At 52.8% G+C, this 15,335-nt stretch overlaps 1 protein-coding gene across 3 annotated transcripts in view; it reads left to right on the top strand.

The window, feature by feature from the left end:
- The window catches only part of ATP2A3 (ATPase sarcoplasmic/endoplasmic reticulum Ca2+ transporting 3), a 51,063-nt gene that overhangs the window by 8,566 nt on the left and 27,162 nt on the right, over positions 1-15,335 (top strand). For all 3 annotated transcript variants that reach the window (XM_065646996.1, XM_065646995.1, XM_065646994.1), the window contains exons 2-7: positions 9,174-9,191; positions 9,623-9,705; positions 9,946-10,050; positions 10,738-10,876; positions 13,796-13,876; positions 14,902-14,987. In XM_065646996.1, coding sequence (XP_065503068.1) covers positions 9,174-9,191; positions 9,623-9,705; positions 9,946-10,050; positions 10,738-10,876; positions 13,796-13,876; positions 14,902-14,987 — 512 coding nt within the window. The remainder of the gene's footprint in view (positions 1-9,173; positions 9,192-9,622; positions 9,706-9,945; positions 10,051-10,737; positions 10,877-13,795; positions 13,877-14,901; positions 14,988-15,335) is intronic.

The raw sequence follows: 15,335 nt of genomic DNA, 5'->3' as shown, positions 1-15,335 counted from the left end.
GTGTCCTTTGGGTTTTTGCAGGTTTTCTGGGTTTCTGCATGCTTTGGAGGTCAGGGCAGTCGTGTTTTGATCCGCTCCCCTCCGGAGGGGAGTCCCGGGAGGAGCTGGGGCAGCTCTGCGGTGCCAGCTCCGGCTGTTTGGGGGCTCCACTCCAGCCTAATTCAAATTACTCTTCCCTTTTTCACCCCTTTTTGATGGAAATGTATCTAGGTGCTTATGTATATACGAAGATATAAAAAAAGATTTTATCCTTATATACAAATGTATATAGATATCTGTGTATATGTATAATATTTCATTCTTACAGCCACTCACACAGATATTATACATAGTTGGAAGGAGATTATGGAAAAAGCCTAGATGGGACTCATATTTCCAGGGATCTCTGAGTATCTTGCTCCAGGAAGGGAACTGCTTTAACTACACAGAGATGTGTGATCCCCAGAGAGTTCATCCATGAAAAGTATTAATTGTCCAACTTGCCCCTTTTTCCCATCCAGAAGAACAGATCTTTTCTATCCTACAGAAATTTTTTTCTTCTGATATAATCTAAACTAAGGGCAGCGTAGACTTCATTTTCCATGAAAACCCATCCAAGAGGATTGCTGAAAATAGACCATGCTCTGAGAACAGATACCAGAAAAAGCAAGTGTGTGAGGGAGCCAGGTCAGCCAGGGCAAGCAGTTCTGCATTAAAAATTAATAATAATAATCTCAGTATGAGTTAATTGAGTTGAAAAGCAGCTCATCAGTGCCCGTGTGGGTCGGGGTTGGAGGACACGCCGCCCTGCTGGTACACTGGAACGGTTTTATCAAGCTGATTTTGATTTACCAGCAGATGGGAGATGGGGTTGAGATGCTGTATTCAAACTTTCAAATTTCAAAGTTTTGCTGTGGTGGAGGCGTTTTCTCCAGAAAACACACAAATGGGAAAAAACCAAACAAACTCCAACCCCTTCCAGCCCTCTGCGCTTTTAGGATGGACCCTGTTCCCTTCGGCCCCGAGGTTGGGGCAGGGTCTCCTTGCAACCCGATGTGCAAAATTCAGATTTTCCTGACCCATGAATCCACAGCCCAGCTCCTGCGCGGTGGCTCAGCTACAGGTGGCAGCAGGATCGATAGAAATATCGATTGAAACATCAGCTTTTGGAGCAGAGAGAGCGAGCGAGCAGCTTCCTTATCTTGGCAGGGAAGGGGAGAAAATGCTGCTTGGATTTAAAAGCGATATCTTGTCGTTGGTTGGGTTTTGTGTGGGGTGGTTTTTGTTTGTTTGTTTTCTTCTTTCTTTCTTAATTGAGGTTCCTGTTTTGGGGGCTTTCATCTTGCAAACCCCCATATGTTGGCGCTTACAGGTGTCCCAGGAGTTAGGTCCGCACTGGTTGCAATTCAATCCAAAACCTGCCGCGCGCGAGATGTCGAGCAAAAAAGTGGCGAAACAAATTAATGGCTGTGCTGTGCCATGAGCATTGCAGAGTGAGCCTCTTTTTTTAGGGGAAAGGGAGGGAGTTTTATGTTGTTTTGTGTCCTCTGAGCAGGGATGCTGCCAGTGGGATGCACTCGAGCGGCTCGGCCGCTGCTGGATGCGGCAACCAGGAGCCCCCCGCGCTTTCCACAGCGTTTGGCTAGTGGAATACTTTATTTATTATTATTTTAAAAATTGTTTTATTTTGCATTCCATGCCAGTGTGATATCCTCAGTGGTTACTTACAGCCTTGTCAAAGATGCTGGGCTCAGTGTAAACTCTCACCAGATTCTCAGGGTGCCAGTTTGGGGGGATGCTGTTCCCCTCACTGAGCTGCAGCTGAGCAGCATCTCTTCTCCAGGAGCAAAAGCATCCTATTTTGAGAATGCGTCCTAGTCTCATTTTCTTACCCGCCTTTTCAGCCCAAATATCCTTTTTTTTTTTTTTTTTTTCCTATTTTTTTGGAAAAAACCCTTAAAACCGTTTCCACTTTGCTGTTCCCCAAGTCTTGCAGAATTCAGCTGAAAGGCACAGCCCAATTTTTGGTGCTGAAATTCCTTCCCTGGGGCATTTGAAGCCTCCCGGTGCCTGGCAGGGATGGGTTGGGGGGCATCACTGGTGCTGCTGGCACCACCACCTCTGTGTGTTCGGTTTCCTAAACTCTTCCCCAGCGCTGCCAGGAAAATGTTATTAAATTTTCTGTCGCTGGGTGCTGGACTTGCTGCGAGTGGCCTATTTGTGGTGATGTGTTGTGGCCCATCGTGCTCAGAGGGGTTACGAATTTGCTGTAGCGTTTTATCCTGGTGTGGCTGGTGCTTTTCTGCCGCTGTGCTGGGTCGGGGGGGTTTTGGTTCCAGGTGGCATCTGGGCATCTCATTTGTGATGCAGGGAGCAGCCGAGAGCTGAGCAGAGCCAAGAAAGGGTGAAAAAACCATTTCTGGGCAAAAATCAGCAATTTACTTAACGCTTACCACTGGGGTATCAATGGGAAATGAGCTGAAAAAATAGCTTTAGTGCAATAAAGGAGGAAATAAAATGATATCTGTAGGGTGCAAGTAGAGGATGTACTGAAATTGCAGCCTGCCCCGTGGTTGGGGTTGCGGCAGTTCTGGCAGAAGGTTCCCAAATGTGGCAAAGTTGCTCTCTTGCCTTTCCCTGAGGTTACAGAAAGAGTCAGCTTGAAGCAGAGATAAGGAGAAGCTAAAAAACCCCAACACAACCCCCAAAACTGAAAAAAACTCCACCACCCAAGCTTAATCTTTATTTTATTCAAGCTCCTGTAGTGGGTTTATTTTTTTTTTTTTTTCCTTTTTCCAAAACCTGTTACTATTTAAACGCAAATTTTTAGCTTTTCCACCCGGGAGCCGGAGTTGGAAATTCTTTCCACTGCGTTGGTGCAGGAGGGAACAAACCGCTGCTTTTAGTTTGCTCAAATAATCCATCCCAGGCTGGAGCCGCGTGCTTCCTCCGTCCCGCTCCCTCCCACTCCCCAAACGATCCCGGGATCTGCTGCGGGTACCAACGTGGACAGGCATATGGGGGGACAAGGCCACTGCTTGCAGCTCCATTTCCCCAGGGTTTTTCCCCTAAATTGCCCCAAGACTTTATTCTCGTAAATGCCACATGGGCACTGGACCTGCTGGAGACCCTTGCACCGTGGCAAGGGGGAGCTCGTGTCATCCAATGTTTTGGGGATGAGCCATTTCCAAGAATAAAGTAAGTTTGGGGTGGGCTGGGCAAAGTTTTCCTTATTTATTTCAGGCAGCTCCTTGGGCCATCGGTCCGATGTCACACTCTCACCTCCATCCCCATCTCTCTCTGCCTGGACAGTGGGACGGGGTGGTGGTGGCTTCTCCTTCAGTTTGGGGATGTGCTGATTTTCTGGGGAAAAAGAGATGCCGTGGGGCTGGATTTTAGTGGTGCTTTGTTGCTGTTGAGGGGCATGTCCAGGATAACTGCGTTTCCTATTCCTTGACCTGCTGAGATGAGCGTAGCTGGCCGGAAAAGGAGTAAATGAGCCTTTCAGCTTCTCCCTTCTGACCCCAGCGGCGGGGCTGTGGGTGCCCAAGGTACCTATTGTCCCCTGGGACCCTGTCACCATCCTGGAGGGACCGATGGTGCTGTGCTGGGTTCAATACTGGTGGGTTTGGAAGATCAGCGTGAGGGCAGGTCCAGAGCTCTGTCTGCCATGGGAAGCCTTGTGACCTAAACCAGAAACTTTTTGGGCTGATGTTGTTGCAAGTCATCCACGGCATCCTGGTGCCAGCCAGAAAATCAGTGGGATTATTTAATCCTAAAGCATCACTTGGGAAACAGCAAGGACATTTCTGCTACTTCAGCCTCTGTTAACCATCCTCATGTGCTGCCCCAGGTTGCTGCCATCCCCAGCGCTTTGTCTGGCCCCAAATTTGCTTATTTTTGGGGCCGTGGATCCTCCAGCCAGGAAGAGCACTGGGCTTTTGCAAAGCTCGAGCAGGGCTGTGTGCTGGGGAGTTACCGGAACAGAAAACCGCCGGTGTTTGCCATGGGAGGGGGGGATTGTACCTCGTTCCTTTTATCTTCCCACTGCCTTTCGGAGCAGCCCCCCAGCGAGCGGCTGTCGTGATCAGCCGGCGTAACCAAAACTCGCCCGGTGCGCAGGAAAAAACAGCTGCGAGGCGGTAAGCAAATGAGGTGCTGGGGGCCAGAGGTGCTGTCCCCACCCGCGGAACACTGAGGGCCACCGCTGCCTTCGCCGGGGAGGGAAGGACGCAGGAGGAAAATCACTGGTGGCTTTGGGACCAGCTCCTTGCGGGGTGATGGAGGACACGGGGAAGCGCCGGATCCTCCGGGAATGGCTTGTGGTGCAAAGCAGAGGTTGACACAAGGGTCCCCGGCCAGGTAGAGGGTGACACCTCAGCCAAAGCCCGGCTTGTTCTGCAGAAGCTGAAGCAACCTCGGAAAGTCCATTTACCTGCACCCTCAAGGTCCTGCTCTTCCTGAGTGCAGCCATATCCTGTCCTGGTGCGCGGTGGGAGCCTGACTGGGACGTGAGGTGCAGGACGGTCCCCAGGGATGTCACAGCATCCAGGAACCTCAGGTGTGAAGCAAAGCTGTACACAGACGAGGCATTTTTTAACTGCACTTCGTCCTTTGTGAACACCGGGTAGCATTAGCACCGTTAGCCTTTGAGTGTTTGTCATCCCAGATAATGCTAAAACACCTGGGATTAGTTTGCAAACGCTCGGGTTTTTTCCACGCTTCTGCAGCTCAAGCGCAGCCATGCGATGTGATGAGCAGCTTCACACCTCCATCCCCTGGCGGGATTTACGCGGAACAGGTGATGGGCTGCTCTTGCTTTCAAACAACCCGGCCAAGCCTTTCCCGGTTGTGCAACCCGTCAGTTTTGCGGAGCAGCGGAATGTGCGGCGGTGCCGGCTGTCACCGGGGTGATGGAGAGCAGACGTCCCTCGGGATGAGATCCGTCCAGCGCAGCCGGCCCTGGGAAAGGCAGCCAGTTAAAATAACAATTTATTCTGCTTGGTGTCTTGCGGGACAGCAGATGGATCCCAGAGCAGCCCTGCCTGGCTTCCTGCTTTATGTCACGGGAGGGGGGCTGCTGTCCCAGCTGGGGATATTTTAGGGCTTTTCTTACTCTTTTCACTGCTTTCTTGAGCCCTTTTTCCTGCCTGTTGGCAAGGCCCAAGAGTCGGATGCGTCCCTTGTTTTACCCATCCATTTCCCCTTCCCTGCGTATGGAAAAAGAAATTAAAGGTGGGGGGGGAAAAAACCAAGCAACGATACAATGAATTTACAACATAGAAATACAACAGTTATTTGGAGCAGAGAGCTGGGCCCAGGTGTGATGCTCACTGTTATCCCCAACATTGAGCACTGTCCTGCACTGGCGGCAGGAGTGTTTCCCATAAGGGAAATCTGGTTTTTATCCTAGCAAAGCTGCTGAAATGGTGGGGAAAATGGTATTTCAATGTTCACTTTGCAAGATGTTTGCTGTTGTGGGTCGCACACCAGGTCTGAGCATGCACCAGGGTTTGCTTTGCCATGTACTGGCAAAGAAAAGCATCGCCTTGTGCCTCAGTTTCCCCAAAAGCCAAGTGGAATGCGGTACCTTAATGCACAATGGAGAGATGCTGGCTGCTGTAGGGCTGTGCGGCTCCAGGGATTTTTTTTGATCCTGTTACAGCAGGAGAAACTCAAACATTTCCTTAAAGCGACTCCAGTGCTGCCCCGTTGCGTTTTATTTATTTCCTTTGGCCTGGAAAGCGGGGCAGGGTTTCCCCGGGGGCACAAAGGCTGTGGCAGAGCCCTGGGGCGGCCGCTTGCACCCGTAACGCCTCACTCTTGGGTGGCACCCGTGTTTATTTACCTTTTCATCACCTGATTACCCTGCCGTGCCATGTTGCAGGCGCCAGCCCGCGGGGCTGCCAGCCCTGTTTGAGTTGGCAGGAGCCGGAGATTAAACCTCCGGCTAAAATAGCCCGATGCCAGCACTACGTCTCCCCCGGGTGTGTTGCATCCCCTTAGAGCATCTCGTATTGATGTTTTGTGGTCGATAACGCAGAGGAGAGCGTGCTCTGCCGCTGGTGGGAATGGTCTTGTCACCTCCAGGTGTTGCCACCAGCATCCGTCACCCTCTGCTTTCTTGGCTCTGCTCTCCAAAGCCGCGATGCAGAGGAGCAGGAGAAGAGAAATGGCAAATGCGCGCCCGCAAGCTGCAGGTCCCGCACCGGGACTGCTCAATTTGGGAAGCTGAAAATCAATGGTGCGAGTGGGTGGCCGTGTTTCGGGGTCCTCTGAGCAATCTTTATCACTTTCTACCCTTGGTGGTGTTATTGTGTTTATCTCCTGGCCGTATCGGGGTGCTTGGGCGCCGAGCAGGATCTCTGTGCTGAGCTCTGAGCCACCGAACAAAGAAAGGGGCTATTCAGGTACCGGCCAGGAGTTTCCATTCCAGCCTGTCTGTGCTCGCAATGCTGTCCCCAGGAAGCTGCAGATTTGGGATTTTGCTGGGTCCCTGCCTGTGGCGGGTGTCCTGGCCCGGTGGGACACGCGGAGCGGTGCCAGCTCTGCCACCCTGCCCGGTGCCGTGGGGCTGCCTCGTGTAAAACTTGCGTTTTGGCAAGTGGCAAACCCTCTTATTTCCAGTGAGGCATTAGCAGTGAGATGGGGAGGCATCAACCCCAAACATTCCTGTTTTCTGGTGTGTTTTGAGAGATTCAGACCCAAAAATGTGAGTTTGTTGTGACTTTCTGCCCTTTTTCTCCAGGTATTTGGTGCAAAATGGGTGCTTAGCTGCCACATGAAGGGTAGTGAAAGAAGTTGCTGGTGCAGGGGAGGTGCCAGGTTCTCAGTATACTCAAAATCGGGGGTTTTTTGGGAGGTGCCTGCAGCAGCACTGCTAATGTTTGGGGCTTGGTGACAGCGATGGCAGCGTTGCTCTGCCACCGGCGGTATTTCAGCTGCCTGCCCCGCTGCACGTGTTTCCTCCCGAGCTCGCAGAAACCTGCTTTCGTGCTTTAATCGGGAGCTCGTGCAAAGTCCCCGCTCTGCAAATGCCGCGGCTGTTCGTGCAAACGCCGCGCGGGAGAAGCACCGACAGGACCGCGGGGTTTCGCGTGGCTGCGCGGGGCGGAAAGTCACCCCTGGGAGCCCCAGCCGTGTCCCTCGGGGCTCCCCGCCTGCCCCCAGCTCTGTCCCCTCGCACGTTCGCACCCTTAAAATGGAGCTGGGATGGAAATAGCAGCAGCAGATCTCTTCTACTTTTAATTTTGGTGGCTCTCCGGGCTGGGGAGAGGAAGCCGGGGGTGGAGAGGAGCTGGCTGCAAAAGGGAGAAAAGCCACTTTTCTTCTGACATGCTCTGCAGAGTGATTCAAAATGTTGAAGCTGCTCCAAGAATATATATATTTTTGATTATAAGAATAATTATAAGCGTTATGTGCTGGTCTGTCATGACAGCAGGCGATTGGAGTATCCTTATCTAGGAGGGATATGGGCTTAAAAAACCTCATAGTAGTTCCCTCTGTGAGCACTGAGGAGCTTGTGCAGTTTAAAGCGTAAAGATGTTCAGGCTTCATGTTTTCACTGGTTTGTTCAGTAAAGATGGGTTTGGTTTTGGCTTTTTTTTCCCGCCCCCCCCCCTTATTTCTCTGAAGGGCAATAGTCAATGAAAACAGCTGAGCAGGTTTCGCTTCCTGCCGTCGCTCAGGGCTCCGTGCTGGGGATGCTCGGATGGGGCATCAGGCGTGTCTGCCTTGGGCAATTCCTCTTGAACTTCAGCCCGTCCCTTATTTCCTCCCAGAAACACAAGGAATCGGAGGAACATCTTGTTTTGTTACCACCCCGTGGGGCACAGAAATAGGCGGCAGACAGTGGAGGCTTTCAGGTGTCTCTTTGGGACATTTCTGCCTGAATTTTTTTCCCAGTGGGAGGTTTGGGGCTGGGATTTTCTGTCCGTCCTCTCCCAGCCCAGAGCACCAGATGATGGAGGCAGCTGGTACCCTGTGGCCATGTCACCTTAGTGCTGGCACCCGCTGTCCCTTGCAGTGCTGCGCGATGCCTTAGAGGCCCCAGCGCAGCCCTCCTGAGGAACCGCCGGTGCACGGCTCTGGCTTGGGTTCCTCCATCTCCAGCGAGCTCTGCCGTGCTCAGCAAATCCTGGGTTTCCTTCTCCATCAGGCAGCGGCAATGTCCACATCTGCTTGGGCAGCCGGTGAGGGTTTTGGTCCGGCTGCCAGCTCCCCTGGGCGCTGCTCCGCGCAAGGATTCACCCAGCATGCGGGAACAGCGCGTGCAAACAGAGACACCCCCCCCTGTGCCAGCACCCATCAGCAGCTAAAATCGGGTTGGGGGTGTCCTGAGCCCTCCCTGGGTGCAGGACCCTGCAGTCCTCAGCCAAACCTTGCCCGTGGCAGGACCAGCACATCGGTTAGTGTCTGGGTGAGGAGGCAGGAGTGATGCCCTTGGTGGTACCGAGGTTTGTGCCCTGCCCAGCAGCCGTGGGACCATTTGGTGCACGCGGCGTGTGAAGGTGATGACCATCCCGATGGGATGTGGAACTCCTAGGGGGACCATGGCAAGTGTTCGGGAGCCCTTGGGGTTTTCTCAGGTTGTGCAGATGATGGGGCTCAGGTTTGGCTGGGAGCAGTGTGGATATAGGCTCTGTGCCCACTGGGGTGGATTCACGAGCATGGCTTGGACCTGCTGAGCATCAGCTTTTGGGTTCTTTTCCTAGAGCATTGCAGGCTGAAAAGTACAACTGAGTAATAGGAAACATGGTCTGAAAGTTACAGTCCCCTGCAGGTCTGTATTGGGTTTCGGGCAGGGCATTTTCTGGGATGGTTGGACCTCTGTGTCCTGGATTTGGAGCGGGCAGCTCCTGAGGATGCTCAGCTCTTCAGAGGGTGAGTATTTTTTAGGCAGGGTGAGTGCAGGAATAAATGCTGCTGGAGCTGCTTGCAGCAGGGAAATTGTGCTTCCCTGGTGTGAGGAGCATCCAGTGGCGCTTACCTGGTGTCAGACTGTGAAATTTGAGGACAAGCTGTCTTGATGCGGGAATATGTGCAGAACAAGTTGCGTTTTGGGGTACTGAATGGACTGCTAGGGTCTAAGGGAAGGGATTACTAGTCTGGGCCCAAATCACTAATTAATCTTTTTATTTTTATGGTTTTTTTTGCTTTATTACACTTGCTGGGCTGCCAATGGAAATGCACAGAGCTCCCTGCAGAAGAAGGTAAGCCTTGGGCTGGAGGCGATGGCGGGCGCGCGCCTTGAGTCGGGCTGGGAAGTGCTGAGGCTGCCAAAGGATAGGGGAGTCTTTGGGGTCTTTTAATCTTGGTTTTAATCCCAGAAAGAGCTGGACTGACAGCAGAGCTTTCCTCTGGCACTAAGGCTACCAGCTGTGAATAGAAACACCGAGGATTTGGTTTCTGTAGGTAAAAACAGACATAGTAAAACCAGGCCAATGCCAGAAATGAAGGTGATTATTGTTAGAGAGAAAACTCCCTGTTGCAGCACTGGGTGCCCCAGTGGGTGCTGTCGGGCACTGGAGCAGCTCTGTTGCAAGCGGGGGAAGGGGTTTTGTTGGTCTTAGTGGTCTAAATCACCTGTCTTCTGGGGTTTTTTTGAGCACTGACTGTGCTTGGCTTTGTTTTTTCCCACCAGGAAAGTCCCTCTGGGAGTTGGTGCTGGAGCAGTTTGAAGATCTCCTCGTCCGCATCCTTTTGATGGCAGCTTTTCTGTCATTTGTAAGTACCCCAGGCTCGGTTTTGGGGGAGCACCCTGCGTGGGCAGGCTCAGCAAGGGGGGAGTGAGGCAGCAGTGGTGGGGAGCACCGTGCCACCCCCCAGAGCCATCCCCCCCATTTTCTGGGATTAAAACAAAGATTAAAAGAACCCAAAGACTCCCTTTTTGGTCGTCCTCCTAAAAACGTTGGCACTCGTTGTTTCAGCCACATTGTGGTGCTGCTTTTCTCTCTTGCCTATCAGATCCTGGCCTGGTTTGAAGAAGAGGAGGAGACCATGACGGCGTTCGTGGAGCCCATCGTCATTATCATGATCCTGATCGCCAATGCTGTGGTGGGCGTGTGGCAGGTAAGTCACAGTTCCCCCCGCCAGCCCTGAATGTCTCTACATGGCTGAGGTGCTTCATTTGAAAGTCTGGTTGCTTCTTGCTGTTGGAAACTCATTTTTCAAAGGTTCGATTTTTCTTGTTGGCCTTGATGGCTCATGGAGATGATCAGTCCTTGGCTGCCTCCTGGCTCGTTCCTTTGGCAACTTCTGCAGTTTGGAGTTTAGGATCTTGCACTGATTTGCCATCCAGGCAAATGCTGCCTGTCTCCTGGCTGTGGCCAAATGTGTTTTCCAGGGGAAGCTTTTTGCCCGATCCACCAGAAAGCCACAGTGGCTGCTGCCCCTTGCCTCGCTGCATCCCTCCTGGGGGGTGAGCAAATGCTTCAGCCAACGATACTCCTCTTCTTTTATACATTCAATTTAAGGCCATTTATTTATCCGTAGCTTGATCTGAGGTGAGGTCGCTGAAAGATGAAAAGTACATCTGGGTGGGAGGTGCTGCTTCCCAAACCAAGAACGAGAAAATCAAGCCAAAGGACCATTTCAGAGCAGCCGAAGAAGATGCGGCACTTGCCCCATCCACGGCGCAAATGGATGCCAAAGTCGGGGCTGGAGTTTGGGTGCTCCTGTCTTTGCAGTGGGTGGGGAAGGAGCCGACTGGCACGAGCAACCCCAGCACCGGCAGCTCTGCCTCTCCTCTGCTTGCAGGAGAGAAACGCCGAGAGCGCCATCGAAGCCTTGAAGGAGTACGAGCCCGAGATGGGGAAGGTGATCCGCGCCGACCGCAGCGGGGTGCAGCGGATCCGCGCCCGGGACATCGTCCCTGGGGACATCGTGGAGGTGGCAGGTAGGGTGTCACCACCCCAGGGCACGGGGTAGGGAGGTGCTGCTTCGGTGCTGGGCACCCCGTGGTCCTGGTGGTGGGAGGGCTCTGCCGTGGCACCCAGGCACATCTCCCCCAAGGCACAGCCACCGGGTCACCTCGGTTTTGCACACTTGAGACCTCAGTTTCTCTTGGCAAAACCAGCGAGGTGAAATGATCTGGGCCAAAGCTGGGGCTCACCAGCCCGTGGAGGCTTCAGCCCAAGTGTGGGATGGTAGAGAACAGGAGGAAAGAAAAAAAAAAAAGTTTATATTTCTGACACAGGTTTTGTGTCTTTTGAGGGCTTCCCTGTTTTCTGGAAGAACGTTTAATTTTCCACCACGATTCCCTGTCTCTGGAAGCAGCTCTTGCCTGCGCATCCCTGGACCGGGGGGTGAATGGCTGGCGCTGGGTGCCACCAGCAGTGCCAGGCGAGTGCTGCCACCAGCTCAGGGGATTCAATGCCACAGGCCTTTTATGTGCAGGAAAGGATGTGGGGGGGTCTGCTGCCTGCCCCACCAGAGTTAAAGAGGATGCATTTGATTTATCCCATTTTGTTTGTTCGTTAAACGATGCTGTAAACCCCCAGAGCTGCAAAACCGATCCTTTCCTTTCCTCCTCGTGGCCCTGCTAGTGGAAACACGCTGCAATCCCTCCCAACCCCAGCCAGCTCACTGTTATTTATGTCTTCCAGTTGGGCTTCAGCTGGAAGATGAACAGAAAAATAACGCAGGGAGGATCAAGCAGAGGAGTGTGGCCAAGTCCTCAGCTGGGCAAGCTGGCAGTGCTCCCAAGCCATCTCCAGCAATGCACTCCAGCTGCTGACCTGGCCTTTAATTAAATTAATTAATTATATTCTGCCAGCTTTCCCCAAATCAGGCGCTTACTGCCTGCCCATCAGTTGCTGAATATTACTTTTTAATGGCACAATCAGCATCATGTCTGGGAGGGAAAGAGCTGAGTTTTCCTCTGGAGGGATTTGCAAATTATTGGCAAGTTAATTAGCAAAGTGTGGGTTTAGGAGGTCATAGCAAGTGGTGAGGATGCTGTCGGGCTGCCTGATAGAAAAGTGCACCAAGAGCAATAACTTTGAACATGCAGAGGACATTCAGGTGATGTCCCAGGGACAGCATGGGCAGGAGGGACAGGCTGCTGTTCGCATGTGCAAATGCAATACATTTGGCAGCAGGGAGCAGAAAACCTGCTACACTGAGACAAGAGGAGAATGATGGTTGCAAGTTGGCAGCCATTTAAACTCTGCTGAGTTTTGCCCTATTGTGACAAGGCGATGGAGGCGAGTCCTTGTGCGGGCAGCGTTGTCCTCATTTTCCTCGGCTTTCAGCATGGGGCAGACTTGCAGTGCTGGGGTGACTGGTGTGTGTTTAATATCTGGCTAAGAGCAGCTGCGGGTCCGTACGTCTGCCCTGCACCGTGCGAGTCTCTGGGGATGCCATCGCGGGTCTGCCCTTGGGCCGATGCCACCCATGTGGCACCAGGGCTCGGTGCTGTCTCCAGATGCTGGCACCAGATTTTTATCTCTGCAGGTTGAGCTGATGTTTGCAAACCCTCCTCACCTTTCCCAGGAGGTGAAGAGTTGCTCTTTGCTCCTTTTCAGGTCCTCCGGCTCCCTCAAGCAGCTGCAAAGCCTGAGGAAAATATTTGGGGGGGTTTGTGAGTCTCTGTGCTTGGTACTCCCCAGCTCAGCCCCACAAAAGCGGGTGCGATGGGGAGTGGAGCAGCTCTGGCCAGCCGACAGATGTTGCATCCCGCATCCAAGAGCATCTGCAGCTGGAATAAACGGCCGGGCGGTGGAGTGGTGCCAGCTCCCCGTCCCGCTGTGTTCGGGGGGGGGTTTACGAGCCCCGGGAGGAAGCGTTCGTTAAAGTCTGGGATTGGAGACGATGGTTAACAGCCAAGCTGGCCGTGTTGTGTAACGTGATGTGCGGCGCTGGGAGGCAGGGCTCGCTCTGCCTCAGTGTTTCCGAAGCGCCGGCGCGTGGTTGCGTCCAGGCGATAAGGGAGCAGGAGGAAGAGCCGCTCCTTGCCAAGGAGCTGGGAGGAGGAAATCCAGCAGGAAAAACAGCTTTAAATGGGGTTTTTAAGGACGTGCATACGCCTCGGTGGGCAGCGGCCCATGGCTATCAGTCAGTAGGGCTGCTTTGACCCATGGATGGCTGTTTGTCTCGGCCACGAAAGGTCTTCCAGTGTCAACGGTGTCCAGTCAGCCCATGGGAGAGGGTGGAGGACGCTTGGCACAGCATGAGTAACCCCTCCACCTCTGTGCTGCTGCCCGCTCCCCGGGCTGGCTGCTTTTGTGCGAGATAATTCCTTAAAATGAGAAATTTTTCAAGGTCCCATCACTGGACTGCCCGATTCCAACTGACAGTGCCTCTTCCCAGCTTTCTTTTTTTGCCATTTAGATTTTACGAAATAAGTTCTAAATGCAGTAAGGAGGTGTCCCAGGGCAGGACCCCAGTTTACCACGGGCTGTACCCCTTGTTGCAGCTGGCTGGGTGCTGCCGTGCACCTGTGCCATAGAATCACAGAATCATTTCAGTAGAAGAGACAGTCAGGATCATCGAGTCCAACCATAACCTAACCTAACTCTAGCACTAAACCACGCCCCTAAGAACCTTGTCTAAATACCTTTTAAACACCTCCAGGGATGGTGACTCCACCACTGCCCTGGGCAGCCTGCAGGGACACAGTAATTCACGGAGCTCAGCAAAAGCCTGGAGACAGGAGAAATAGCAAATGAGGGGGGACAGCAGGAACCAATGTGCTAAGTGGTGGCCTCAAGCCTTTGGGCTTTGCTGGCGCCTTTGGGGTTTGCTGTCCCCCTGCCCTGGGTGGCGGGTGCTGCTGGTCCCACCTGACTGAGCTGCTCTGCTCTTGTCCTTGTAGTTGGTGACAAGGTGCCGGCGGACATCCGGATCATCGAAATCCGGTCCACAACCCTGCGGGTTGACCAGTCCATCCTCACAGGTGCGTGCCGGTGCGATGGGGCAGAGGCGGCCGCTGAAGGCAGAGCTTTCCCTCTGCCGTTCACCCCGAGACAAATTTCAGGGCTGACACTGGGCTAAGCGCTTTGCTGGGGTGGGAAATGGGTGGGAGAGTGAGACTGAGGCGCTGGGGAGATCCCAGCATCACCTAAAAGTCGTGACGTAGGCAAGATGGACGTGCCCGGTGTTTGGGCATCCCTCCTGTAAAACACAGACTGTCCCATGCGACACGTGGGGTTTCACGAGGGGCTGCTCGGTCCCTGCCCACGCTCCCCTCATGCAGCCGTTGCCTGATTATTGCTGGTGCATGAGGCACCACAACTTCAGGGAGAGGTGACGATATTTGGGCCTTTTTTTTTAAGCACTGGAAAAGCCATTAAAGCTGATAATCTATGGTATTTCAAAAATTCTCTCTGTGCTAATGGGGAAGGCTGGTGAATGATCAGATGACAAAAGTCTTCCAGTATTTCACCTCTCTTGTGTGATTTTTGTAAGGCATTGAGTTAGGAGATGGCAGCAGGGAAGGAAAAGCAATCAGAAAAAAAAAAAATGTTAAAAGCACAGGGAAAGGAGCCATCTCCTTCCATAGTGGCTTTGCATTAACTTAGTTCTCCAAGGGTAAAAGGAGATGCAGCAAAAGGGCAAATCTGCAAAGAACAACATATAAACCTTCAGCAGAAGGGCTCTGGGCACCTTTCCTGTTGTGCTGCCCTATAAATCCCATCTGACTGTGCAAACCAGTGGCTCCCTGGCGCAGGGGTTTGGCCCATCCCATATGTCTCTGGGAGGTCATGGTCGCCCGTGATCTGCACAGGTCACTTTTCTGCAGCCCTCATCTTCAGACCGCCTTTGCTCAGCTCTGACATCTTCGTGATGGAAGTTTTGATGGTTTGGTGGCAACGTGTTGCTTTAAAAAGCTGCAGGGTTGTGACGCAGGCTCGTGACAGCGTTGAATGGAGGCTGGAGAGGAAACACGGGCGGTTCATCTCCCCCCTCTTGTCTCGGCAGGGGAGTCCGTGTCGGTGATCAAACATGCTGACCCCATCCCCGACCCCCGGGCTGTCAACCAGGACAAGAAGAACATGCTTTTCTCCGTAAGTCCCTTACGCCTGTTCCCACCTCCCCTCTGGTTTTGCAAAGAGCCACCAAGTGAAGAGGCCAAGGGACACAGAAGGTCTCTGAGCAGTGAAAGGGAATACATGCATGAGAAAGACCTGAATCCGTAAAAAGAGCCCCAAGTCCTTAAAAACGAGGACCTGCTTCCATGCGATTTTGTTTGGGCTTTGGCACATGATGCCCTTAAATACCTTCAGCGATCTCAGTGGGTTTTCCATCAAGTAGGATGGTTTACAGACAGGGAGGAGGTTTGTGACTGAGCCTGGAGTCTGGAGTTTGGGTTCCCTCCTTGCTCATGCTCCTCTTGGACAGAAGCCAAGTCCTTG

Source organism: Caloenas nicobarica, chromosome 17 (assembly GCF_036013445.1).
Source record: "Caloenas nicobarica isolate bCalNic1 chromosome 17, bCalNic1.hap1, whole genome shotgun sequence".
NCBI classification, from domain to species: domain Eukaryota; kingdom Metazoa; phylum Chordata; class Aves; order Columbiformes; family Columbidae; genus Caloenas; species Caloenas nicobarica.
This window is presented reverse-complemented; position numbering and strand designations above follow the sequence as displayed.